Source organism: Martes martes (assembly GCF_963455335.1).
Source record: "Martes martes genome assembly, chromosome: 1".
NCBI lineage: Eukaryota > Metazoa > Chordata > Mammalia > Carnivora > Mustelidae > Martes > Martes martes.
Window position 1 is genome coordinate 199958290 of NC_137888.1, and position 27232 is coordinate 199985521.

The 27232-nt window shown below is 41.7% G+C and overlaps 1 protein-coding gene across 4 annotated transcripts in view; it reads left to right on the forward strand.

Moving 5' to 3' along the window:
• The window catches only part of SMARCC1 (SWI/SNF related BAF chromatin remodeling complex subunit C1), a gene marked incomplete at its 5' end in the record, with an annotated part of 173183 nt that overhangs the window by 110738 nt on the left and 35213 nt on the right, over nt 1-27232 (forward strand). For 2 of the 4 annotated variants that reach the window (XM_080801830.1, XM_080801832.1), the window contains 3 exons: nt 12168-12223; nt 14668-14782; nt 15875-16029. In XM_080801830.1, the coding sequence (XP_080657956.1) occupies nt 12168-12223; nt 14668-14782; nt 15875-16029 (326 nt within the window). The remainder of the gene's footprint in view (nt 1-12167; nt 12224-14667; nt 14783-15874; nt 16030-27232) is intronic. The other 2 variants (XM_080801831.1, XM_080801833.1) reach the window with 1 other exon arrangement.

Sequence of the window (27232 nt, forward strand, 5' to 3'; positions counted from 1 at the left end):
GATGAGAACATCACCCGTCTAGGAGTTGTTAAATTGATTTATTTCTCAAAGAACTTATGTAATACATTTGAATATCAAATATAATTTTTTTACCATATCACATAAATACTTTTTTTTAAAAGACTTATTTATTTATTTGACGGAGAGTGAGACAGCCAGAGAGGGAACATAAGGAGGGGGAGTGGGAGAGGGAGAAGCAGGCAGCCGGATGCGGGGCTCAATCCCAGAACCTGAGCCAAAGGCAGATGCTTAACCACCCAGGCGGCCCTATTAAATACTTTAGTAAATTTCTCTTTACCTGACCTGGAGACTTGACAAAATAGCCCTCTGATAACCTGTTTACTTGTAGTCAAACATACTGAAAATACTGAAAGGATAGCACAGTGAGATTTCATGGGCCTACCAGTTAGGTTCAACTTTGCTGTATCTATCTAGCAGTCTAAATGATTTTTATTTTGTTTTTGGTGAACTATTTCAAAGTTGTAGACAGCATAAGTCTGCACCCTAGATAATTCAGCATGCGTCATCTTATAGGAATAAGGACGTTCTCCTATATGATTATCACAATATAATGCATCTTAGTCCCTTTTGAGGCTCGCAGCCCTTCCTCCCCCAGGGAATTGGAATGTATGTGCATATTCAAGGGTCTGTCGAAGACTTATTTATTTTAACCCCCGTTTGTATTTCCTGATGTCAAGTATTGGTTTTATTTATTTAATTTTTGGCCTCTGAGTAGATTTACTGTCTGTATCTTAATTTTGGTTTAGAGAAATTTGAAAGATTGAGTTAACCAATGCTTATTGCTTACAGTTGACTATGTATGCTCTAGGGCTATTGAATCACAAGTAGAACGTTCAGAGAAGATTCTTTTATGTCAGTGAGTGGATTGTCCACTGAGCTCCATAACACCCTGTGGAATATGGGGCTGCAAAGAGTGTATCTTGAGCCATTGGCCCCCCTCTGTGTAGAAGAGCCCAATTAATCACTTCTAGTTTTTAGGAAAGTTAAAAACTAGTCTCTAGTCCATCAGAAGATCGAGAGCATCCTGACAATAATGTCGAAAGGGTCACTTTCTAGGAACAGAAAACCCAGAAGTGACTGTTCTAGTTCTTGCCTCAGGATACTAGTCATCGCTTATAAATAGCCTCATTCTTCTCATCACGAGGATTTCCATAACATTTTAAAAATCAGGCACTTTTAGAACACCATGTGTGAAAATATGCTAGGCTGGTGAAGCTAAGCAAACAGTGGAACAGTATTTGATTATGGGACTTCCATCATGTAGAGTGGCTTCTCTATCCTCTTTGTCAATATTCTGTTTGAAGGGCTCTTCTAGATATCAAGAGGCAGAGAAGGATAGAGTCACTTTTCCTAGCAGCTTACAATTGGACGTTTAACCTCTAAGGACTAGCTAATGCTGGCTGGGATTTAAGTGACTTGCCTAAAGACCCATATTTATTAAATGGTAGGATATGTATTTTTAGGAAGAAATTGGCTTCCATTATATAATGTAATTATATAATGCCTTTGGGAACTTTTATCAAATTAGGCCTTTTGTTTACTTGATGGAGATCTCTTGCTATAGGCTACTATGTAGGACAAAAGTAATACCCTCTCTTCGGGGCATCTGGGTGGCTCAGTCCTGGTAAAGCATCCAACTCTTGATTTCAGCTCAGGTCATAATCCCAGGGTCTGAGATGGAGCCCCGTGGTCAGCAGGGAGTCTGCTTTTTTCCTTCTCCCTTTCCCACTCCTCACTCCTTGCTCCACACCTCACTACACACACTCTCTCAAACAAACAAATATTTAAAAAAAAAAAAAAAAAAGCAATACTCTCTATTAATTGGGACTATTTTTTGTGATGGGCTGCGCGTGTGTAGAAAAATAATTCAGTGTTCAAGGATTAGGGAATAGTAAAGCATAGATATACATAGTATTAATTGTTCAAGGAGGACTGTAAGAGTTAGCACAAAGGGACATGTAAGTTTAGACTGAGGAAGACTTCACAAAGAAAGGATTTGAGCTGAACAATGGGAAGGAGGTTTAGGATGTCAGTGAGCCAGGCTGGAGGAAGGATTCGGTTCTGCAGAACAATGTGAATAAAGGCACAGAAATGGTAACAGAGGGTGGGACATAAACTGACTTAGCTGCAACCCAGAGTTCAGATAAGGATAGGGAGAGATCAGATGCACAGCTAGATGGGAGCAGAGTCACAGCGGATGGTGCAGGCTGGAACTGTATACAGGTAGCTCTACGGAGCACTCATCTACTACATGACATGGTCTGTTTCCCGGAAGTGTTGAGTGAGTTCCTACCATCGGCCTTACTCTGTTCCCTGAGAAGACACAAATTATTGGACTAGCAGTTCTCAAACTTTTTTGGTCTCAAGCCTTCTTTATGCCCTTTAAAAATAATGAGGAACCCAAAATGCTTTAATTTATTTGAACTATATCCATTGATATTAACTGTATCTGAAATTAAAATAGAAACTTTGAAACCAAAACAATACACAGGTGCACATTCCTGTAGCTGACTTCATCGTGCGTCATACAGCTTCTGGAAAGCCATGCTCCACTCTTAGTAGAGGAGAGTGGAAAGGTAAATAACGTCTTTGTGTTGTTATAAAAATAGTTTTGACCTTGGGGACCTTTCTGCCATGGTTTGTTGGGGGTTAGGGGGGTGGTACCTGGACCACACTCTGTGAATTGCTGATTTTATCATTTGTCCTTGAAGAATATTCAGTTAGGGTGGGGAGACATTATAAGTAGGTAGGTAGGAAAGGGAGGCAGAAAAGAAGGAAGGGAGGGAGGGAAGTGAAAGACAAAAGACAGGTATAGGTAGAGGCCCAAGTGAAGGAAACAGTTATGCTTGGGTCATTTAGGGAAGACTTCACAGAGGCAGTAACTTTTAAACAATAGGGAAAGAGGAAAAAAGGATGAGCATGTGTGGCATATTCTGGAAATAATACCAAGAAGTACTATGACCAAGTGCAGCCGAACAGACGTGTGTGGAGGGGGTGATTTTGAAGGGCTTTTACTTTGTGGAAATAAAGAAGTCGCCAGGAAAAAGAAATAACAGGATTCAGTCAGTTTTAGGAAGTACCTGCAGACAGTTTACAGATGACGGGCAGGAAATGGAAGAGTTCCCACCAAGTAATCATAGTCCTTTTCTGGAAGCATCATTCCTTATTTGTAACTCCATTTTTTAATTTTTGCAAGCATTTCATTCTCTCCTCCAAGTTGCCTTTCCTGGTTCTTTCAGCTCTTAGGGGATGGTTCCTAGATCTCCTCATTCTCCTTTTGCTGGCAGTATTATCACTGGACTAAAAAAAAAAGCACTTGGTTGCCAAAGCTAGGAGAAAGGTGTGGTGCCCATGGAGGACAGTGTTCTGGCCTGATGGGTGGGAGGAGATAGAAGCTCAGCGCTCCAAGCGTGAAAGAGACATGCCGCTAAAGTAGGTTTGGGGGCACCGGGCAAACGTGGAGGCGGAGGCCTGGAGTCAGTTGGGGGATCAGTGTTGCAACTGTGGTGGGAGACAGAGCAAGAAATAGAGTGGAATCAGACTGGCATTGCCATTTCCTGAATCTGGTCTCTGAAGATACTGTTATCTTGTGGCTGCCAGCTAATTGGCCTCTCAGCCTTGGTTGAGTTTTGTTCAAACGTCCAGGAGGTGTATAGATAGTCTCCTATTGCCGCATAGTCCGTTATCACAAAGATGGTGGCTTGAAAACAGATATATTTATTGTCTCATTGCTCCTATGATTCAGAAGTTTGTGCGTGGCCTAACAGGACCCGGACCCTCTGATGGGGATATTGTGGGGCTGCACTCAAGGTGGTGGCTGGGTTGTGTTCGCAGCTACTGAAGAATCCACTTCCGTGTTCATTCCTGTTGTCAGAATTTATTTATTTCTAGTTGTAGAACTGAAGGCTCCAGCTCCTTGCTGGCTGTTAGCTGGAAGCTACCCTCAACTACCAGAGGCCACCACCCACTGTTCCTCACCAACCATGCTTCCCCACCATGGCAGCTTGCTGCATCAGGCCCGCAAGGAGAGTTTCTAGAGTGAGTGTAGTAAAGACGGGGCCTCATATAACTGAACATTCCATCGCCTTCCCCTTACTCTGTCGGTTAGATACACGTTACAGGGGTGCATGGGTGGCTCAGTGGGTTAAGGCCTCTGCCTTTGGCTTGGGTCGTGATCTCAGTCCTGGGATCGGGCCCCACATCGGGGCTCTCTGCGCGGCGGGGAGCCTGCCTCCCCCCTCTCTCTCTGCCTGCTTGTGATCTCTGTCTGTCAAATAAATTAATTAATTTAAAAAGAAAGAAAGAAACACGTCACAGGTGCTGCTAACACTCAGGGGACGGGGACTGTACAAGGACGTGAAAACCATGAGTTAGGGATCTGTGGGACCACTCTAGAATCTCACCACCTTGGTAGCCATTCTCCTGGGTTCTGGTCACACCCCCTGTTTGCCAGTGTCCCTCAATTCCCAGCATTAATGTTAAGACCTTAAGAGTTAAAGACCTCCACAGTATCTGTATTCATAAGCAGGATTGTCACAGTATGAACTTTACTATCAGAAGGTTCAGCAAACATTTTCTGTAAAGAGCCATGATAAATATTTCAGGCTTCTGCAAACCAGACAGTCTGTGTCATAATTACTCAGACCTGCCTTTGTAGTGCAAAAGCAGCTGTAGACCATATTTAACCAAACAAGTGTGGCTGAATTCTAATGAAACTATTTACAGAAATGGGCAGCGGGGCTGTAGCTTGCTGACCCCCAGTCAATCAGATCGGTCCGCTATCTCTAACCCATTAGTAACATTTTAAGAGAATGGGACAAGGGTCAGTGATTCATGACTGACCGTTTAAAGGAAAATCAAAAGTCACATGGGGAGGGAAGGTCACAGAGGGCCTGTTAGATTGGGAAGGACCTTTGGAAGTTAGGGCAGAATGAGAGCCCTCTGTTGGTGTCACTGAGGCAGTGCCACGGGCCACGGCAAGAGCTCATGTTAGTAGAGAGGTAGGACTAGGGTGCAGTCCTAATAACTAATAACATAGTTAATGCTAATAACATTAATATCGTTGAACACTTACTATGAGCCAGTTTGCATGAAATAATTTGTTTAATCATTAGCACTGCTCTTAGGAAGGAGGTGCTATCATTGTTCTCCTCTTGAAGATAAGCAGACCCAAGCGTCTGTCAGCTAAGTAGCTTGCCCACGATCACTTCGGCCAGTCACTTCAGGGGCAGAATTTGAACCTAGACAGTCTGGATCCAGAACTCACCCACTTCTTCTAGAGTAGGGGTGAGGAAATTTTGGTTCTTAGACCACATTCGGATTGTCACCTACGTTTAGTTAGTCCGTAATATCTGAGAGTCGTTTTTACATTTTTAAATGGTTGTAAAAAATAAGAGAAGAGTACTCTTTTGTGACATACGAATTATAGGATGTTGACGTCTCAGTGTCTGTAAAGTTATATTGAAACACAGCCACACTCTTTCAGTCCCAGGCTGCTCTCACGGCCGGTGGTGTGCTGCTGGGGAGAGCTGGCAGCAGCTAAGCCTCATGCGCCCTGCAGAGATGAGGAGGGGAGAGCTATTCTCTGCCCTTCGCAGAGCCCTGTTCTCTGGCATAAGGTCTGACTGTGAACCGTGATGCTGGTATTTTCCCCTGGCTGACCGGGCAGTCCTCTTCTAGCTCAGTTAGTTACGTGTCAAAGTATTTTGTTACTTTCTCCTCCTTTGTGTGTTTGGCATTGGCCCACTGGTTTATATTACGTGCCTTCTTGCTTAAGTTTGGAACTTTTTAAAAATTCATTCTAGTATCATCTTCATTTATCTCTGCAGACATGGGTCAGACCACACATTTGTAGGGAAGGATTCTCAGCCGTCTAGTTTATAGACGTCAACAAGACGACATGGCATATGGGAAGGGCTGCAACCTCTTAAGCGTTTACACTTCCAACCAGAATTCAGACCAAAGAGAAGCTGTTGTTTTTGTGTTCCTTTTTCCAAGATGTCTAAAAGCAGCTTGAAAAAATGTTTTGTAGGATAGAAACCACTTTCCATACTCCTCCACATGGCATCTTGAGGAACACACAACTCCTAATTAACTCTTAATAGACATCTCATTAAAGGTCTGAGCACTGGCCGTAGGTTTCTTCCCTTGAACTGTACCATCATTGTGTGGATAGGTGTTAATATTATGTGACTGTTCATCTTGGGCTCATAGCTAATAAAAAGAGTAAATATCAAATGTGATTTGCCTTGTAATAGAGTGAGTGTGTGATCTCTTTAGAATGTGGAACTATAGGTTGCGGGTTGTCATTTAAAAGCTGATTATCTTTTAAAAAAAAATACTGCACTCCTCCCACATAATACTCACTCTGTAATTAAGCTGACTCAGCAAAGGTGGCCTAACGCCCATTCAGTTAACAGTAACTTGTGAAGTTAGGTTTGTTTGTTTTTTTTTTAAACTCCATCTGTGTTTGGTTTTTGTACAGATTTCGTTTTTATGTCTTAATGTGTCGTAATGCATGCTGTGTATTTCATCTGAACTAAGAATTAGAGCATTAATGGAGCACCTGGGTGGCTCAGGGGGTTAAAGCCTCTGCCTTTGGCTCAGGTCCTGATCTCAGGGTCCTGGGATCGAGCCCCACATTGGGCTCTCTGCTCAGCAGGGAGCCTGCTTCCCTCCTCTCTCTCTCTGCCTGCCTCTCTGCCTACCTGTGATCTCTATCTGTCAAATAAATAAATAAATAAATAATCTTTAAAAAAAAAAAAAAAGTATTAGAGCATTACCAGGAGTGTTCATCTTTGTCTCTCCCTTGTCTTTTCACTTCCCAACCGCCAGCACTGAGAATCCTAGATTTTTAAAAATTTTTTTTCTTCTTTTTCCTTTTTTGAGAATCCTAAATTTTGAAATCCCATTCGACTGCTTTCTAAGTGACTCTTATCACAAAGAAAGATGTACTGAATATGTTAGATGTAATTTTGTTTGTTTTTAAACTTTATAAAACATGGTTTATTTGTATTTCTGAGACTGTTTTCCTTACTCTTGGGTTTTCGGTGCATATCTGTGTAGTTACAATGTACAGGTCGGCACAGTTCATTTATGTCCACTGCTGTGAGATAGGCTGTGGTGTGATGTAACCCACTTTAATCATCTGTCCTTCCATTACTGGATGGGCATTTTGGGTTGTTCCTGTTTGTTGCATCTCAAACGTGCATGTCCAGTCTTGTTCATACCTCACAGGGCACCTCTGTGCAGGGTTTAACTGAGACGAAACGCTTCTCCAAGGGTGCTTGGTGGACCGGTTGTCACACTGGGACAAGGAGTTGGCATCATTCAGCGGCCCTCTGTTTAAATTGGTTGCTACTTTTTCATAAGCTGAATTTTTTGGTGGAGGAAATTTAGAGCATTGAATATTTTGAATGTTGAACCTTGATCATTCTTGTGTAACTTCTTACTTTGTTGTGGACTGATCCTGTGAGTTGTAGGGTTTTAGGAAATTCTAATTTTTTCCCCCAGAGTGAGTGAGTATATGTATCAGTTGACACTTGGACCATAACACTCAATCATACACTTCCTAGTGTTAGGCTCTCCAGATATAGCGGGTGTAAAGTAACATACCATTATAGTTTTATTTTATTTTATTTTTTTTTTTTTAAAGATTTATTTATTTATTTATTTATTTGACAGACAGAGATCACAAGTAGGCAGAGAGGCAGGCAGAGAGAGAGGGAGAAGCAGGCTCCCCGCTGAGCAGAGAGCCCGATGCGGGACTCGATCCCAGGACCCTGGGATCATGACCTGAGCCGAAAGCAGAGGCTTTAACCCACTGAGCCACCCAGGTTCCCAGTTTTATTTTATTTTTTAATGATTTTATTTATTTATGTGAGAGAGAGCATAACCAGGGAGAGTGGTAGAGGGCAAGGAGGAGCAGGCTCTCCACAGAGCAGGGAGCCCAATATAGGGCTGGATCCCAGGACTCCTGGGATCATGACCTGAGCCAAGAATAGATACTTAATCGACTGGGCCACCCCAGGCCTCCTTCCGTTGTCGTTTTAAATTACACTCCTCTGTAACTCATTTGAGTATCTTCTGTTTTCTGGTCATACACACATCATTCTATAACATAACTACTTTGTCTTTTGCTCACTTTTTAATTAGTAGTTTTTATGATTTGCTTTTTGTAAATCTGATACACTGCTCTAGTTGCTGTGCTGCCAGTGTTTTCTCCTGTTTGATTATTTGTTCTTTCTTTTTGGCAACTTTTAATGAAAAGAACTCCTTGATTTTATTAATAGAGTGAAGTTGGGGCTCCTGGGTGGCTCAGTCAGTTAAGAGACCAACTCTTGATTTGGGCTCAGGTCATGATCTCAGGGTTGTGGGATCGGGAGCACCCTGTCATCAGGCTCTGTTCTGAGCGTGGAGTCGGCTTGAAATTCTTTCCCTCTCCCTGCTCCTCCCACCACTCACATTCTCTCTTTCTTAAACAAAATCTATTTTAAAAAATAAAAGAGTGAAGTTAATTAGTCCTTTATGATTAGCACTTTTTGTGTCATGTTGAAAATATCATTCAGGTTTTGCTGTTTTCATGTGTCTTTAGAATTGGTTTTTAACATGTGGAAAGTGGTTGCTTCTGTATGTTAATTCTATAGCTAACCACCTTGCCCTGAGATGATTTCTAGTCACTTTTTGGCAAATTCTTTCAGGTATACAGTTCTGTTCTCTACAATCAAAACTGCTTGCTTCATTTTCTTAGTTGACTACTTTGGGCTACAGCTAATCTGGCAGCATGGAGGGTGCGCCTGGGTGTCTCAGTGGGTTGTTTCCCTTCCCCTTCTGATACTTCCCATGAAGTATCAGATACTTCATGGGTGTGATTAAATCTATAAATTTTATAGACTCATAAATGTTAAATTATCTTTCTGATACTGTCATATTGTTTTGTCATAATGTGCCTTTTTTCTACACTGCTGTGTTCTATTTTCAGGTTTTTTGCTTAGGAGATTCTCATTTGGGATTATGAGTGAGATTTAGCCAGTGGCTCTACTGTACCTTATCTGTTGTCTGTATCTAATTTGTAAATCAAAGTTATACTGGCCTCATAGAATGAATTAGGGGGTATTCTCTTTCTTTTCTCTAGAAAAGTTTAGGTAAGATTGTGTTCCTCTATTCCTTAGAAGTTTTGTAGAATATCCCCAATAAAAACACCTGGACCTGTAGTGGTTTGGTTTAAGTTTAAAAATTTATTCTTATTTTTATTTTATTTTATTTTTTGTTGTTATGGGACTACTCAGGACTTCTTTTCTTCTTGAATCTGTTTGGTAAAATACATTTTCTAGTAATTTGTCCATTTAGTTTTTGTATTTGGCGTAAGTTTTTGGTTTTGTTTTTTTTTTAAGATTTTATTTATTTATTTGACAGACAGAGATCACAAGTAGGATCACATCAATTTATCGACATTATTATTTCAAAGAACCAAGTTTGGGGTATATCGAGTCTCTCTGTTTTATGTTTTAACTCTATCGTATTTTTGTTTTTTATTGCTTTGACTTTGATCCTTGTTATGTTTTTCTCTGTACCTTCTATATTCTGTTGTTCTTTTCCTGCTTCTCAAGAATATAGAGCGTGTAAACATCAAGCTTTTTTTGTTTTTCTGGTACAAGTTTAAGAAGCCTTTATATTTCCTTCTTCATGCTATTTTTACTGACTCCCAAAATTACATTTCTAAGCACAGAGAAATTTATCTGTATATTTTAAACTTAATTTCATTGCATTATGGTTGGAAACCTTGGACTGTCACTGACTTTTTGAAATCTGTTAAAATTTGCTTTTTACTTAATTTGTGACCAGTATTTTTAAATGTAACATGTGAGGTTGAAATTAAATATGTGTGTATTCTCTGGTGAGCATAGAACCAGCTTGCTGCATTTACATCCACTGTTGATCTTAATTGAGTAAAGTATATTCAAATCCCCACTGTGAGGCAAATTTTCACTTCTGTCCTGCCATTCTGTCAGCTTTTGCATTATGTAGTTTGACACTTTTATTAGGTTCCTAAAAGTACGAAAAGTTAAATTTTTTCTGGTGAATTAAGCCTTTTCTTCATCATATTGTCACCCTCCATTTCTAATAGTGCTCTATTCTTGATGCCTGTATTAAGTAACAGTACTGTGAAAACAGCACCATTCCTTGGATTGGCTTTTGCCTGGCTTACCTTTTCTTAGGCTTTTGTATTTCCCATTTTCATGGTCTCCGTATGGATCATTTCTTTAGAGGTGTTTTATAGCTTTGTACTTTTCTTTTTACCTGGTTTAATCTGTTCCCCTTTGCTTTATTTCTAGAAAATTTTTTGATCTTTTGGGTTTTTAAAAAAATCTCTGCACATCTCTAATATCCTCTTGTTGGTTGGAGATCTTTATTATTCTCTCTTAATGATCTGTTGCATTGACGGCTGTGCTAGATTCGGGATCTGGCAGATCTCATCTTGGTAGTAATCCTTGAGTGCTGAAACTGTCAATTAATGTTTCTGTTCAGTGTTCATGGCTTCCTATTTTGGTGTTTTGCTCTTCTCTTTGTGAGCTCATTACTTGGACGACTACAACTGGGATTGGAAAAACTGCAGAGGATTATGTTTCTCTTAGTAGCCGGGGGTTGCCCCTGGCTTAAGATCCCATTTGGCCACCTCCTCTGGCCGGCTATGTAGAATCCTGGGCTGCTACTCCCTGCCCTGGATCTGGGTGGTCCAGGAATCAGCTTCCTGATGCTGAGCTCCTCTAAGCAAATATGTCTGGGTGTGACCCTGGCTCCACTCCTTCCACTCTCTGGCCCCACTCCTGGCACTGTAGTCTTCTGGCATTTTTTTGAAGGGGGTAATCTACCTTATGCGAGATTTGTGATATCCCAGACTATCATGTCCCTGAATTCTGGAAGCAAGGTTTTCTTCCATCTGCAAGAATTAGAGCAAGAGGGATTTTCCTATTCAGTAACTTTAACATGATTAGTTTTAAATATGTTTGTTTAGATATGTTTTAAGTATTCTCATTGAGGATAAATGCTGTTAGTCTTGTCATTTACAAGAGGATAATATTCAAATGAAAGCTGTAGGATATTTGAATGTTTTTATTTAAAACCACAGCAAACCCTCATTATGTGTGAAATATTTGTTTCTGTATAAAATTCTAAAACCAAAAATATTTATCTGATTGTATTTTGTTTGTTTTTAAAATCTTCATTAACTTCCTAGCTACAGCATATAGTTAAGACTCCCTTAGTACCACATTCAGGGGTCTTCCTTCTGAGGCCCTTATCAGCATTATGTCCCTCCTTCTCATCTCTCCTCTCTCCTCTCCCCCTTCCTAGTCATCACCAAGGACTCCCATTTTCCCCATGCCCTTGAATCTTTCTGTCTCTTCCTTTGAAATGTCTTTCTCTACCTTGTACTACCCACCCCCAACCCCAGCCATGTCTGCATGGCTGTAACCGTTTATTCTTCCCCACCTGAAACAGCCATGCCCTCTCTGCTTCTCACAGCGTCTCCTACATACATGTCCGTGATGGACTTCTTGCTTTGTGTCTTCTCCAGCCAGAATGTGAGGTCCTGGAGGTTCAGTGAATATCTAGCTCAGCATTATTTCTCCAGTACCTAAAATACTCAAAATACATACTCATTAAGCATTGGTTAAATAGTAATAAGTTATTTGGGGCTCTTTTTTGCTTTTTTGTACTTAAAATTTTTTTGAGGCTCTTATTTTTATGCATGCGGAACAATAAAAACCCTCAGTACACAGCTCCATGCATTTTCACAAATTAAACACATTCACGTAAGCAACCCCAAGATCAAGAAGCAGATCATTACCAGCACCTCAGCCCGTTCTCCCTTCCCCCCGCCAAAACGCACTGCTTGTCTGCCCACCCCTTCCCTGGTTAATCACTGTCCTCATTTCTAACACATTGATTACTTTCATCTGTTTTCGAACTTTGAAATTAATATAGTCATAAAGTCTGTGTTTTATGCTAGACTTCTCATGTCAACCTTACGGTTGTGAGACTTGTTCATATTATTGTGCATATCCGTATTTCAAACATCACAGCTGTATGATAGCTTTTACCTTTGTGCCATATTGTGTTACTTGTTCTTATTCTTCTGCTTGTAGAAGGGGCTGAAGAGGAAAAAATGGAAACAGATACTGATGGTCAGCAGCCTGAAAAGGTGAAGTCTATCCGTTTGAATTCTCCTACACAGAATTCTCCTACCACAGAAAAGACACAGAGAGAGCATGCCTTTCATAGCATATGGTTGGGTTTATTTTGATCTTTGATCCCTTTCAGGGAACTACAAATGATTCTATCAGCTATTGGACTTTGCTGGTTTAAGGTATAAGTCTCACAAAACATAGCAGATGACATTTTTCACTTACACATTCAGGGAAGACTTACCCACTCCCCAACCTTTCCTTTTATATCCCTTTCAGGCACAGTTGGGAAAATGAATACAAAATTGTGGTTTTTATGAATATTGAATTACAGGGTTTGGTCCTGTACTTGTGCCAGAAGAGAATTATATAATATTAAGGGATTTTTGTAGGAGACTTAACTGCCAGCAGGAAAATAATTAGTAAAGTCTTAGTGAGAAGGTGGTATTTGAGGTAGATTTTAAAGAGCAGGTAGCTCTGTAAAGATTGAAACTGAAGTAGAGGTGAGGGACTCAAAGATCCCACTGGCCGTGGGGGAGGGATGCTGACGCCAGGGTGCAGAAGGCGTCAGCAGAGTGCCCCGTGTTCGTGACCCGCTCTCCAACTCAAAGAGGCTCTAAATGCCCGGTGAGTGTGGCAGAACAGGACCTCACAGTGTCCTCGAGATCAGGGGCACATGATTTAAAAATGGGCAAAAGAACCTGAACAGACATTTTTTCCAAAGAAGACATCCAGATGGCCAGCAGACATATAAAAAGATGCTTGGTATCACTCATCATCAGGGAAATGCAAATCAAAACTAGAGCAAGAGACTCCTCACACCAATCAGAAAAGCTAATAACAAAAAGACAGCAAGTGTTGGCAACAGTGTGGGGAGAACGAACCCTCGTGCACTGTTGATGGGAATGCAGTTTGGTTCAGGCACTCTGGAAAACTGTGGAACTTCCTCAGAAAGTTAAAGGTAGAGCTACCACATGATCCAGCAATTCCGCTACTGGGTATTTATCCCAAGAAGATGAAAACACTAATTCAAAAAGATAGGTGCACCCCCTGTGTTCACTGCGGTGTTATTTATAATAGCCGAGACATGGGGGCAACACGAATGTCCACTGATAAATGAATGGATAAAGGAGAAGTGGTGTGTATCTCTCACATGGCAGGAATAGTATTACTCAGTCATAAAAAAGAATCCAATCTTGCCATTCACAACAACATGAATGGACCTAGAGGGTATTATACTAAGTGAAATAAGTCAGACAGAGAAAGACAGCTCCTTTTAATATTTCACTTAATGTGGAATCTAAAAAACAAAACAGAAACAGCCCCATAAATACAGAGAACAAACTGGTGATTGCCAGAGGAGAAGGGCGTTAGAAAGATGGGCAAAGTAGGTGAAGGAGGATTAAGGTGCAAATTTCCCGTTATAAAATAAGTCAAGGGATTGAAAAGTACAGCATAGTGAATATGGCCAATACTGAATTAATGTATGGTGACAGTAACTAGATTTATCATAACATTGTGTAATATATTGAATTGTCAAATTATTAATGTTGTACACCTGAAACTAATAAAACCTTGTATGCCAACTATACTTCAGTGGAAAAAAAGACAAGATTAGGAGTACACGATGAATATTCATTCACTATTTGACGGAACATATACAAGCTGGGATTTAAGGTCTCGATTGCATGTGTTGTTTTAAAATTGTATATAGATAAGGATCGGATAATAGTAAAATTATAGTTCTTATACTGTTCTAAATATTATGCTTTTGTACGTTACATTAATGCATTTATGAATTCATCTGGTTCCTAAACAGTCTCATCACGTCAATGATAATCTCTTCATTTTATAGACAATGTTTACATGATTTGTCCAAGGTCACAGGGATTTCAAAAACCATAAACGAAACCACATTCTGACTGGAGGAATTGAAGTTTTCAGTCCCCAGAGTATAGTCACTGATGATCTGTTGTGGCTCTTCCCAAAAACCATTAGCAAACGACTGTATTAAAGGGCTTTGTCAGCTTTTTTATTTTGGCAGCATTCCATCTTGCGTCTGTGTTAATCAGTTTAAATGCTCTTGGTCCTTTTGGACAGGTATTTGATAATTCATTTGTTTATTTATGAAGCCTTTCTCTGTTTAACCAGGAAGCAATATACATGAATTTCCATGACATCCTTTGGACATTGTGACCCTGGCTTTATAGCAGAGGGCACAGAGAGGGCAGGGACTATGGTTTAGAGCTGTATTGACATGTGAGCACTCAGGTATTGAGGAAGCGAAAGGTATTTCTTCAAATTTATTAATTTCTTTTCCAGCTCTTCTCTCTAAGACCCTTCTGAACCTAGTTCATTTCCTGCCAAAAATAGTAGAGGCTTTTGTTACTCTAAGGTAATGTCACTTTAGAAGGACTGTTTTTGCTCACTCTTCTGTCCTCTTCTTTTGTACCCCTTGTAGGCAGAAAACAAAGGAGAAAATGAAACAGATGAAGGTGACAAAGCACAAGATGGAGAAAATGAAAAAAACAGTGAGAAGGAGCAGGACAGTGAAGTTAGTGAGGATACCAAGTCAGGTAATTCAAGGAAACTCTTTAGACTGTATTTAATTTATTTTATTTTTTTTTTAAAGATTTTATTTATTTGAGAGAGAGAGAGAGCTAAAGGAGAGGTAGAGGAAGAAGGAGAGAATCTCAAGCAGACTCCCCACTGTGTGTGGAGCCTGATGGGGGACTTGATCTCATGACCCCAAGATCATGACCTGAGCCAAAATCAAGAGTTGAATGCTTAACTGACTGAGCCACCCAGGTACCCCCTTTTTAATCTTCATTATGTGAAATTTAAAAGCACTGGAGAAGTGTGGGCAGTTTAATTACAAAGTAATATTTCCTTACTCATTTTGTGTTTGTTTCTTTTTTTTTTTAAAAGATTTTATTTATTTATTTGACAGAGGATCACAGGTAGGCAGAGAAGCAGGCAGAGAGAGTGGAGGAAGCAGGCTCCCTGCCGAGCAGAGAGCCTGATGTGTGGCTGGATCCCAGAACCCTGGGATCATAACCTGAGCTGAAGGCAGAGGCTTTAACCCACTGAGCCACCCAGGCGCCCCTTGTGTTTGTTTCTTAATGTAACAATAAACATGCATTAGAGTTTGAGTTTTATTTTGCTCCTAAGGCACCAGTGCTAATGCTAGTGACTGCCTTGTGTCACTAGCATGTAGACAGACAAGTTGTTCGGTGTAGCTGAAGCACCATGCAGACCTGCCATTTTGGTCTCCGAGTCAGTGGCTGGTGGATCCGTCGTGCCCATCTCAGAAGGCTTGCAGAAGTGCTTTGTTCTCCACTTCTGATTTCCTGCAGACTCCAGGGTCTCCCAGAGCAGCGCAGTGACTGATCTTGTTGGTCTTGGGCTTAGTTCCCTTTATATCTCCGGGAACTACATAGAGAGCTTAGAGAAATGAAGGGGAGGCAAATGTACTATTTAGAAAATCCGTCTCGGATAGAGGCGCACTTACATGCTTGGAATGATTCTGCAAAAATCTTAAAAAGAAGGCGGCGACCCTGAGCTCTCTTTGTAACCTCAGTCCTAGTTTGTCATGTGCTAGAGGTGAGAAGTATGGTGGCTTATTGAGTCTGGGCACACTGGTAATAAAGCTTTCTGATTTCTTTCAGAAGAAAAGGAAACTGAAGAGAACAAGGAACTCACTGATACTTGTAAAGAAAGAGAAAGTGATCTCGGGAAGAAGAAAGTAGAACATGAAATTTCCGAAGGAAATGTGGCCACGGCCGCAGCAGCTGCTCTCGCCTCAGCTGCAACCAAAGCCAAGGTTTGCCACTCACAGCCCTTGCCAGGCTCCCTTCAGCCATGAATGGTCGCCTTGTTTTTAGTTATTGGGAACGTTAGTACAAAGAGCCTTGCACCCAACAGGAGATGACTGCTTGACCGGCATTTCTAGGTTAAGAATTTACAGGCAGGAGGAGGGGGCGGGGAAGGGGGTGCGAGTCACAGATCTGGTCTTGAAAGGTGGAGGGGGCTGCCTTCCAGGCATTCCTTATGCTGCTCCATGCACGCTCAGCTCTCAGCTTGTGGACACTGCAGGGATGGGGAGCAGAACTTACAGTCCTTCGCGCTGGCCTACAGAACTGGTCTCGGACTGTTGTTCCAATTTCTGCTCGATTGAAATGTTTGTGATTTTTAAGACAAAAATCTGTTTCCTTGTATAAATACTTCACCCTGCTCTTAACAGACTGAAAGGAGAGAGGGAGGACCTAAAATAACTCTTTTTCTTCTTGAATTTGCCAGCTTTTCTGGGGGTGGTTTTCTCTATTTATAACCTAGTATTGGCTCCACGGCATATTTAAGAAGAAAGGAGAATGTTATTTTCCCCACTTTGTGTTAATTTAGCATTTTAAAGCCTTCCAGGCATGAGTAAGTGAAGTTTTCATAAAACCTTTTCACCTCCTCTCCATCTTACCCTCTGAAGTAGTCGCCTGCCATTGTAGGTTCCCACGTTTTGAGCGGTATTGACTGGAACATACCTAATCGTTTTATCTTGAGCTGTTCTTAATCCATTGGTAAAGAGAGTCTTTCATGGTCTTTACTACCCACAGACTGTTCAGCTGCTGCAGACTATTCCTCCAAGCATTTAATCCGTGATGTGTGATTTATAACAGACCCGCAGATGACCCAGTTCAGACCACGAGACCTCCATGTTGAGTGCCTACCGTCAGGCATAGGTGCCGCCCGAGAGAAGGAGGGGTGTTGCCAGTCCATCCAGGCGGCCCCCCCAGCTGCGGGTTCCTGTTACGGTAGCTGGAGGGCCTACGTGTTCAGACCTCCCAGTCTCTTCCCAAGGTGCCTCCTGATTTTCGTGGTGATTTGGTTGCAGCATTAGGTATTCTCTCTTCTCTACCTTCCCGTACCTCTGGGGACTGCTGAGGTTTACTCTGGGTGAAGTGAGTACTTACATGCATACCAATTTGACGGTGATTTCTCGTCCATTTGGTTTTGCTTCTTCATCAGAAGCAGCTTTTGTAGCCTCCCTTTCTTCTACCAGGTTGGACTCTTTGGCACCTCCTTTTCTCTGAGCTGAGTCCTCGTTGTTCCAGCTGTCACCAGGGACCTTAAGGACTGCCTTGGGCCTGTCTCACAAATGAGCTAGAGGCCAGGAGGGCTTCTGTCCTTTGTGACTTTTATCAGGAGACAATACACCATCACCCCAATCTTTAGACCCACAGCCTGGGGTCCTCTCTGTCTCCTCTCATTCTTTCACTTTCCACGGCTGCTAAGCCCCCAACTCCTTCCTGGTGCGTTTGGGTCCCTGGTAATGCCCAGTCCCTTCACTGCTCCCTTAGGTTGCTCGCATCATCTGTTGCCTGCCTCTGTCTTTCAGCCCATTCTCTGTTTGCAACCAGAGGAATCTTTTTTGTTTTTAAAATTTTCTGTTGAAGTAAAGCTTAGATTTGAATAAGTCTGTTGAATATACATCTACAGCTAGTGAATTTTTCACAGACTGAGCCCACCTGTGGGCTCACAGACAACACCCACATCAAGCAGCATAACATTCCTAGCCTTCCAGAAGCTTCCTCATATTCCCTTCTAGTTACTGCTCCCCCATCCCAAGAGTGGTTATTAGCCTGTCTCCTAATGCCATGGATTACTTTCTGCTTTGTTGACTTTATATAAACGGAATCGTACAATGTGCAGAAAAATCTTTGAAAACACAAATAGGAACATGCTACTTTCTTAAATAAGCTCCCTAATTCTCTCAGGCTAAAATTTAAGTCTTTAGTGTGGAATTCATGAGTTTTTCGTGCTCAGGACCCTTCTCTGTTCTCAAGCATCATTTCTTGGCTGCCTGACCTGAACTCTCTTGCAAGTTCTCCTGGACAGAACCCACTGTGACATCTCCAGCTGGGCTCTTTGGAACCCACTTCCCTCTCACAGAGATGTTTCTCTCCCTTGCCCTCCTGTTGTGTCTTCTTCCTCTGCCGCCGTGTCTCTTCACTGTCGGTTGCCAGAGAAGTTACTAATAAATGGTAGACTCCATAAAACATTTTACAGAGGCCTCATATTTTCGTAGCGGATGAAAACACGGTGGCCTTGTAGCTGTTAAGACGTGCAGCTTTGGGCACAAAAGTGTGTGTATTGTGCGTTCCTCACTACCTTGCCAGGATTTCTTTGGATTGATTTGCTGTAGAGAAACTGCTTTTATGGATCAGTTGTCCTGGTCCTTCAATGTTCTGCACAAGGTTTAGGAGAGTCCAGAGAACATTTTCTTTCCAGGTCACTGAATTTTCGCTCACTCACTCTTATTTCTGATAACTGGGAACTTAGCTCTTTATTCTCATGACAGCTGCGTTTTCCACAGATCCGTGAGTGATGCACGCATGTGATGCATGACTTGGCATGCATGAACTGGTGAGTGCCACTTACAGCTGGGTCCCATGCATTTCACAGCACACATAATCATCTTTGCGCTACATGCGAATTACGGGTAAGGAATTCACTGAAATGACTGTAATTAGTACAGCTTATCTAGCCAATCCAAGTTTTCTCTTATTCTCTTTTTGTTCTTCTGTATCTATAAACAGCTTTGTTATTAAGAGTTTTCCTTGATACATTTTAATTGTTTGTCACACTGACATGGAGTGGTAATTATAGGTTCTGCCTCTAGCTCCACAACACGCGGGGAGGGTGGGCCTGCTTTCTGGCTTTTCCCCATCCTTGCCATATGCGGGACTCTTCAGCAGCATATCCATTTCTTCGTTGCACCTACTGACAAGCTGTGAATTGACCCACCTGAGGAGTGGTGTGTGGGTGTGAGAAGGAACGCCATTGGCTGGGTGCTCTACCTCCCTTCCATCTGGGTGCTTAGGTTTAGCTGAAAGGAAGAGCCCAGAACTGTTGCTGGAATAAACCAGAAACCCCCCAAACTAGAATATGTTCTCTTTTTTTCAGCAGCAAGAGGATTCAGTTCTTCCCAGATAGCAGAGATCACATTTTCTTAAGACCACAGACGTTTCCGGGGCGCCTGGGTGGCTCAGTGGGTTAAAGCCTCTGCCTTCAGCTCAGGTCATGATCCCAGGGTCCTGGGATCGAGCCCCACATCGGGCTCTCTGCTCAGCAGGGAATCTGCTTCCCTTCCTCTCTCTCTGCCTGCCTCTCTGCCTATTTGTGATCTCTGTCAAATAAATAAATAAAATCTTAAAAAACAAAACAAAAACAGAGACGTTTCCTTCAGACTGATTTTGTCACCATCCCATGCCCATGTGCCTTGAAATGCCCAAAGTAGATTGGTCTTCATGGTTACCGGGTGTTAGTTCTGGAGTAACAGGAGATTCTCTTGCCCCTCAGTGATACACCTCCTGCTCCCTTTTGCTTGAAATTTCATCTTGAGGTGGGTAATTTTTCCTTGTACATTATAGTCCTAAGGCTTTACCACATTAAGTATTAACTGAAATCGGTTGACACCAAATGCGTTGATTACTGAAACCATATCTTCTTACTTGATACTGTGAAGAGAAGACAGAAGGGAAAATTGGCCTATTTGCTCATTTTGCCTCCAGTTAGCCCTATTCACTTTCATCCGTACATAACTAAACAGAGTCTGCTCCTGCTCTGCTAGCTGAAATCTGTGCTTTGCTATGTAAAGTTCATCTCTCTTACAACCAGGCTACCTCTTTGTTATCATTAATCTTTTTGTGGTTGGTTGTCCGCATAGCCTGCGCCTGTGGCACACTCCCAGACTTCATCATGCTTAATTTCCGTAAAGCCAGTATGTGAAGAGATGGGCGGTCCTGGTTGAAAAGTAAACTTTCCAATTTCTAATGTTTATGATAACAGGCTAAGGCTGGGAGTCTGAGATCTTCTCTAAATAAGTCCTGGTACAGATGAAGCTCCTTAGGAATGGTCTTTCACCATTTTGTGAAAATGGTGAACGTTTTCCCAAATGTTTGTACCACAAAATGTACAGCACCTTGCGTGTTGGTCTTCCCAGTTGGAAGAATTTGAGGACTGACATAACAGTGGTAAGACTCGTGGAGAAAAACTGCTCACGTTCAGGAAGGGTGAAAAAGGGAGGCACCAAGAGCGTACTTGTGGTTCATAGCAACTTTCAGATCTAGTCAGGTGCACATTTCCAGGGTCTTTCTTTACCAGGGTCCTGTCCTGCCCCTTGTGACTTATTCTTTGCAGCTTTTGACTTGGCCCTCTGGGCTTTGGATTCTGCCTTCTGAGTCATTTCCCTTTTCCATTAAAAAAGCAGCCCAGTTTTGCTGCCAAAGGGCTTTCGTGACCTACAGTAAGAGTCCCAGAAGGAAAGCATAGATTGGGGAGGGGGAGGGCAGAAATCATGGTTGATTGAAAACTCCAAATTTTAATGAAAACATTAGTTAATGGTAATATAGGGACACCTGGGTCAGTTAAGCGGCTGCCTTCGGCTCGGGTCATGATCTCAGTGTCCTGGGATCGAGTCCCACATTGGGCTCCTTGCTCGGCAGGGAGCCTGCTTCTCCCTCTGCCTCTGCCTGCCACTCTGCCTGCCTGTGCGCTTGCTCTCTCTCTCTCTCTCTGACAAATAAATAAAATTCTTTTAAAAACATTGTATAGTTAATGGTCATATAGAATATAGGAGACATGTTCTTAAAGATACTTGGAGGTGGGGCGCCTGGGTGGCTCAGTGAGTTAAAGCCTCTGCCTTCAGTTTGGGGCATGATCCCAGTGTCCTGGGATAGAGCCCCACATCCAGCTCTCTGCTCAGCGGGGAGCCTGCTTCCTCATCTCTCTCTCTGCCTGCCTCTTTGCCTATTTGTGATCTCTGTCTGCCAAATAAATAAGTAAAATCTTTTTTTTTTTTTTTTTTTAAAGATACTTGGAGGTCCTCCCATCTAGTAGAGAGCGTCTAAGAAGCAGGCATACCCTTACGATTCTTCGAAATCCTACCATGCACTTGGTTCGGAAGCTCTTACAGCCATACCTTGAGCTGTTTACTCTGGGGTCATGATCAGCTGGTTGTACTCTGGATTTTATCTTTGTTCTGAAGCCATTCTCTAATTTCAAATCCTTGCTGGTAGCAAGTAGAGATGAGAAACCATTCTTTTTTCAAATCCTGTTCTGTTTGCTCTCAGTTGTCTTTTAGATTTCTGGTTCCAATAATGATGGTCTGGAAACTGAGTAGGTCCTTCTTTGGTTCCTTTCTTTTCTGGCCGCTTGTAGTAAGATACCTAAAGAAAGTTTACATTTTGCCTGGAAATCACTCCAGCCACATCCACAAGTTCATTAATGATCCTTTCTACTGTCCACGTCACTAGAAGTGATGATGTTTCCCGACTTGGTGCTGTTACATAATCAAGACTGACTTCTCTCCAACCTCCAGTAACCTTTCCCTCTCCGTCTTAAAGCTCTCGCCAGTGGTTTTCTTAAGGTCCTTTCAGCCTGTGCCCACTGCATGATCCAAAGCCACACTGAAGGTTTTTGATAAAACAGCACCCCATTTCCAAATACCGGCTTTCTCTTCCTAGAGCAAGACTTAGTAGTTAGAAAAAAGAAACCAAACAGCCGTGTTACTATATCTCATGGTATCCACAGGGTTATTAGTTGAATTGTAGTGGTCCTCACCCTCATGGGTAGGTTCATCTGGAGGGTCTGAGACAGTCCTAATCTTTGGCAAGGGTGGCTGGACCCTGTTGCCTCTTCATACATCCTCACAGTCTCTCCCTGTGGTCTCTGGAGCAGGTTGATCATACTTATGTGGCAGCTGAGGACTCCCAGAAGGAACATTCTAAGGGACAGGACATAAAGTTCCCAAGCGGGGAGATAGAAAATGGCACCACTGTTTTCTCTTGGGCAGGACAATTAGAGAGCAGCCTGCCTTGATTCCAGAAGAGAGATTATAGACCTGCTTCTCCATGGAAAGAAGGCCAGTGACTTTGTGGCCATCTTTAATCTACAACAAATCCCTTCTGAGAATTCTGTGGGAAAGTATCCACTAAAATACCAGTTCTAAATAGACATTTGTAGATAACTATAAAAGGGTTTCGAATTTAAATTTTTAATTCTGGCTCTGCCATTTACTCGTCTCTTAACCTGAGGCAACTAAAATAAATTTTCTGAGCCTGTATCATTTTTGTTTGAATCAGAAGTCCTTTCTTTTTTTTTTTTTTTTTTTCTAAAGATTTTATTTACTTATTTAACAGACAGAGATCACAAGTAGGCAGAGAAGCAGGCAGAGAGAGGGAGAGGGGAGCAGGCTCTCTGCTGAGCAGAGAGTCCGATGCGGGACTCGATCCCAGGACCCTGAGATCATGACCCGAGCCGAAGGCAGAGGCTTTAACCCACTGAGCCACCCAGGCGCCCCCAGAAGTCCTTTCTGATCTGCCTTGACAAGATTATTATTGCAAGAATATTTTAAAATATTTAAAAAGCATTCTGTAAGCTGAGAAGTGCTGTATTTTGATTATTCATTAAACCGGTATCTGAGTGTCCATTACGTGCTAGACTCTACCACAGTGGTGGGTTTATTTGGTATCAAAGAGAGATGGACAGTGCCTGCCTCTTGGGAACTCGCAGTCAGCCCGCTAATCTTGAGACTCATGTTTTGGTTGAGCCATTAGGATATACAGTTAGTTGTGAAGGGAAAAAAAAAAAAACTAAACTAAAGAACATGCATAGGGGCGCCTGGGTGGCTCAGTGGGTTAAAGCCTCTGCCTTCGGCTCAGGTCATGATCTCAGGGTCCTGGGATCGAGTCCCGGGCTCTCTGCTCAGCGGGGAGCCTGCTTCCCTCCTCTTTCTCTCTGCCTGCCTCTCTGCCTACTTGTGATCTCTGTCTGTCAAATAAATAAAATCTTTTAAAAAAATAAAGAACATGTATAAAATGCTGAAACATAGATCTTAAGGAATGAAACTCTTACACATGCACTACATAATGTTCTTCTACTTTTGTGTATTTGATTTTTACACAAGTTCTGTTATAGAAGGATTACTGCTTTGATATTTAATCCCTGACAACAAAGATGTCTCTTCTGTAATGTCATGGGTGATTTTTGAGTTTCTTGAACTCTTCCATCTCACAGATGTGGAAACAAACCCATAGAAGTTAACGAGAAGCCCAAAGTTAGGTGGCTAGTTGTAGAACCAAGACCAAAATCCAGATCTGCAGACTGGGAGTCTGCCTGGTTCAACCAGTGCAGAGACATAATCTGATAAAATTCTCCATTCTAATGACAATGTTTTCAAACATTTTACAATGAAAAACCCAACAGCCAGCTCAAAAAAAAAGTACCCTTTTTTGGTTTTGTTTTTTGTTTTCTTAGTATGTCTGTGATTTAAGTTTCTAATTTTGAAAAACCAAAAAATAAAGGACAGAAGAAAGAAGGAGACATCTAATACAGTTAACTCCTCCTCATCTTCCTGGGTCACCTTTCTTATTGGCCGGTTTTGTTTCTAGGCGCTCTTCAGAATGTAGTTCAATTCCCAGTTGACTGTGACCCTTGGCAAGATCATTGACATTTCCAATCTTCAGTTTCTTTCTATATATAAAAATTCCTTTTCCAGCAGGTTATTATTAGAAGTAAAGAAGTAGCATGAAAATACAGCATGATGTCTTAGAATGTCATAAGTGCTTAATAAGCCCTAGTTTTCGCCCCTACTCCAGTAATGCATTTCAAGAGTTAACTCTTACTTTTGCCTTCTCAGATTTTTTTTTTTTAAGGCAGACAAGTCGTATTTAGATCCATTAACAACTTTTGTCCAGTGCTTCATAACATTTGTCTAATCACTTCAAGGCCCTGTGAAGGCTTTGTAATTTCCTATAATTTCCTAATAAGCTTTTGTGACTTCTACTGGATTGACTCAGTACACGTATGTCACCAAATCTGTAAAGTAGCATAATATCTTGGAGTCTTGGTAGCAGGACGTGTGCTGTTCGTGAAGGATACTATGTTCTTGCCTTCTCCCAGGTGCAAAAGCTTGTACCAGTAAAAATAAGGATAGTCACAGAAGTTAAATAAAAAAGGAGACTCTTGGGGTGCCTGGGTGGCTCAGTGGGTTAAAGCCTCTGCCTTCGGCTCAGGTCATGATCTCAGGGTCCTGGGATCGAGCCCCACATCGGGCTCTCTGCTTAGCGGGGAGCCTGCTTCCCACCCCCCCACCCCACTGCCTCTCTCTCTGCCTGCCTCTCTGCCTACTTGTGATCTCTATCTGTCAAATAAATAAATAAAATCTTTCAAAAAATAATAATAATAAGGGGAGGCTCTTCCCCTGGATCTAGAAATGCGGGAGATCGGGAAATGGCCTGTTACCACATCCATTAGGATGCAGTCACAAAGTTCAGAAGGTGAGGCAATACAAAGGACCGGCCCTTTCTTTCCGAGAAACCTACTGTTGCATTTCTCTTGTTACAAGTGAGGATTGCATGATGGAATGGGGGAAAGGTGCAGTGATTTGGTTTTAATAATTGTATAAAGAAAATCAGAACTGACATATAAATAAACATTACTAAGACCCGAAATATGAAAAAGCCAAATTTGATGTGGAACATTAATTCTTTCTTCATGTTTCCACTCAAAATCCAAATGTCATCAAGCTCACCAGCAAACAGTCTTACTTAACACTGATATGGGGTAATTTTGACACCTACTAAAATTTTTTCTTTAACTAGAGGACAGACAATAATTCTATGAGTCTTTAGTAGTAAACAAGTTGCCATAAGTTAGAGATTGAAATTTTTGTGTTTTCTTTCCCTAAGTCTTTCATTCAGATTTGTTTCTTCAGTTTGAAGGCCACGGGTTTTGCATCTCAAAGCGCCCACGTTCAGTTGTAGAGATTTCTGGTGGTTTTTCTAACCTTGAGCACAGCTGAATTCTAAGCTTTTTTTTTTTTTCCCCCTCAGAAAATTGTTTTATTGCTAACCCTCCATTAAAACTTATACAAGGGAAGAAAAGGAAAATTAATACCAGAGATCCTTCAGAAGTCCATTCATGTACAATACCCAGTTTCCCCTCATTATTGTTTACCGTCTTGTACAGAACATCCTGCAACATTGGCCAAGTACCTTTTAGAATCACAATCAAAAAATAAAAGTGAACCTCGGTGATCTTTGGCTCATGTAGAGAGTGTCCTCAGTAGCAGCTCATGGCTTTGATTTGCCCCAATGGAAGGCTGTTTCCAGAAAGGGTGCATGAATCACTTTTATGGGCTAAGCATCTTTCTCTGCACATCACCTGGCATTCTTAATGGCTGATTGAGTCTGGTGGCTAGAATTAGAGTTCTTTCTAGGGTAAGGTTAAATTTAAGTAGTTCTCTTTTGATTTTCTATATGGCCAATCATTAGTATCATTTAGATGCAAGAGAATTTCATTTCTCTTTTTTACAAATTTGAATATATTCTTTTTTTAAATTTTTTTTATTTTTTCATTCCTGGAAAACTATAAACTTCCAAAATTGAATTCTAGGCTTTTGATAAAGACTGCCTCTTCTCCCTGTTTTCTTTACTCTCCGCTTCATGTCCTAGTTGCCTTCCTTTCTTAAATTGCCAAACATGCGAAACATGGGGCTTTCCCAGGCCTTGACCTTGGTAGTCCAAGTCAGGTGAACAGATAAAATAAAGCACAGTGAGTATTGTCATGGAGGCCGTGGGAGCCATGGTGCAGGGAAGCTGCCCAGAGGAAGTGATGCCTGATGCCAAGTTTTAAAGGACAGACTGGAATTGGTCCAGTGCCAGTAGATGAGGGTCTTCCCACAGAATGGGCTCCCGGGGGTCAGCAGTGTTAGCTCACAAGTACGAGTCTGGTTACTGTTATCTGTACATTGTATGTGTCCTCACTTCCACCCTATGTCACAGCTGAGGAAACAGTCATGGACGGGCAGGCTAACTTCTAGGCCATGGTCACGCAGACACACCTCGTTTTATTTTGTGTCACACATTCTGCCATCTTTTACAGATTGAAAGTTGGTGGCAATCCTGTGTTAACCAAGTCTGTCAGTGCCATTTTTCCAGTAGTATTTGCTTACTTTGCATCTGTGTATCCCATTTTGGTGATTTCTGCAGTTTTTCAAACTTATTCATTATTGAATTTCTTACAGTGATTTGTGATCAGTGATTAACATTTGCTGAAAGCTCAGATGGTGGTTAGTATTTTTTTAGCCACAAAGTATTTTTTAATTGAGGCATATACATTTTTTTTTTAAGATTTTATTTATTCATTTGACAAGCAGAGATCACAAGTAGGCAGAGAGGCAGGCAGAGAGAGAGAGGAGGAAGCAGGCTCTCCGCTGAGCAGAGAGCCTGATTCAGGGCTCGATCCCAGGACTCTGGGATCATGACCTGAGCCGAAGGCAGAGGCTTTAACCCACTGAGCCACCCAGGCTCCCCTAGGTATATACATTTTTTTGAGGCATAATGCTCTTGCGTACTTAATAGATTTTACACGGTAGTGTAAACATAACTTTTCTATGCACTGGGGAAACCAAAAAATTGATCTGACTTGCTTTGTTTTGATACCTGCTTTATTGGATGGTCTGGAACTGAACCTCCATTATGTCCAAGGTATTCATGTACAGGCAGTAAGCACCCTGGCCTGCTCTTTCTTGCCTTTTATTAACCTCCGTGTGATGTGGCGTATCAGGAGAGAAGTAATTCATGGGAATTAGAGTGGCAGAAAACTCTTAGTGTAAAAGGAGACAAGGCGAGTACACAGGAAACTATTAAAAGTATATCTGAGCAAGGATTAACACTGCTCCAGTTTAAATTCTCAGCATAATGAAACCACACTTAATGCATAAAGTAGCAAATAACGTTTGCCTAGACAGCCACTGTTCAGTACCTCTCCTCCCTCAGACTGTGTGTGTCACATTGAAGAGTCTTTAACCAGATTTTTAATCCCTTTTCTGCCACGAGATAGTTGTATAGCCTTGAACAGGCTTTTTTTTTCCTTCCCACTTTTGTTTGAAAATAATTATGGTTTGGGGCACCTGGCTCAGTTGGTTAAGCATCTGACTTCTGCTCAGGTTATGATCCCAGGGTCCTGGG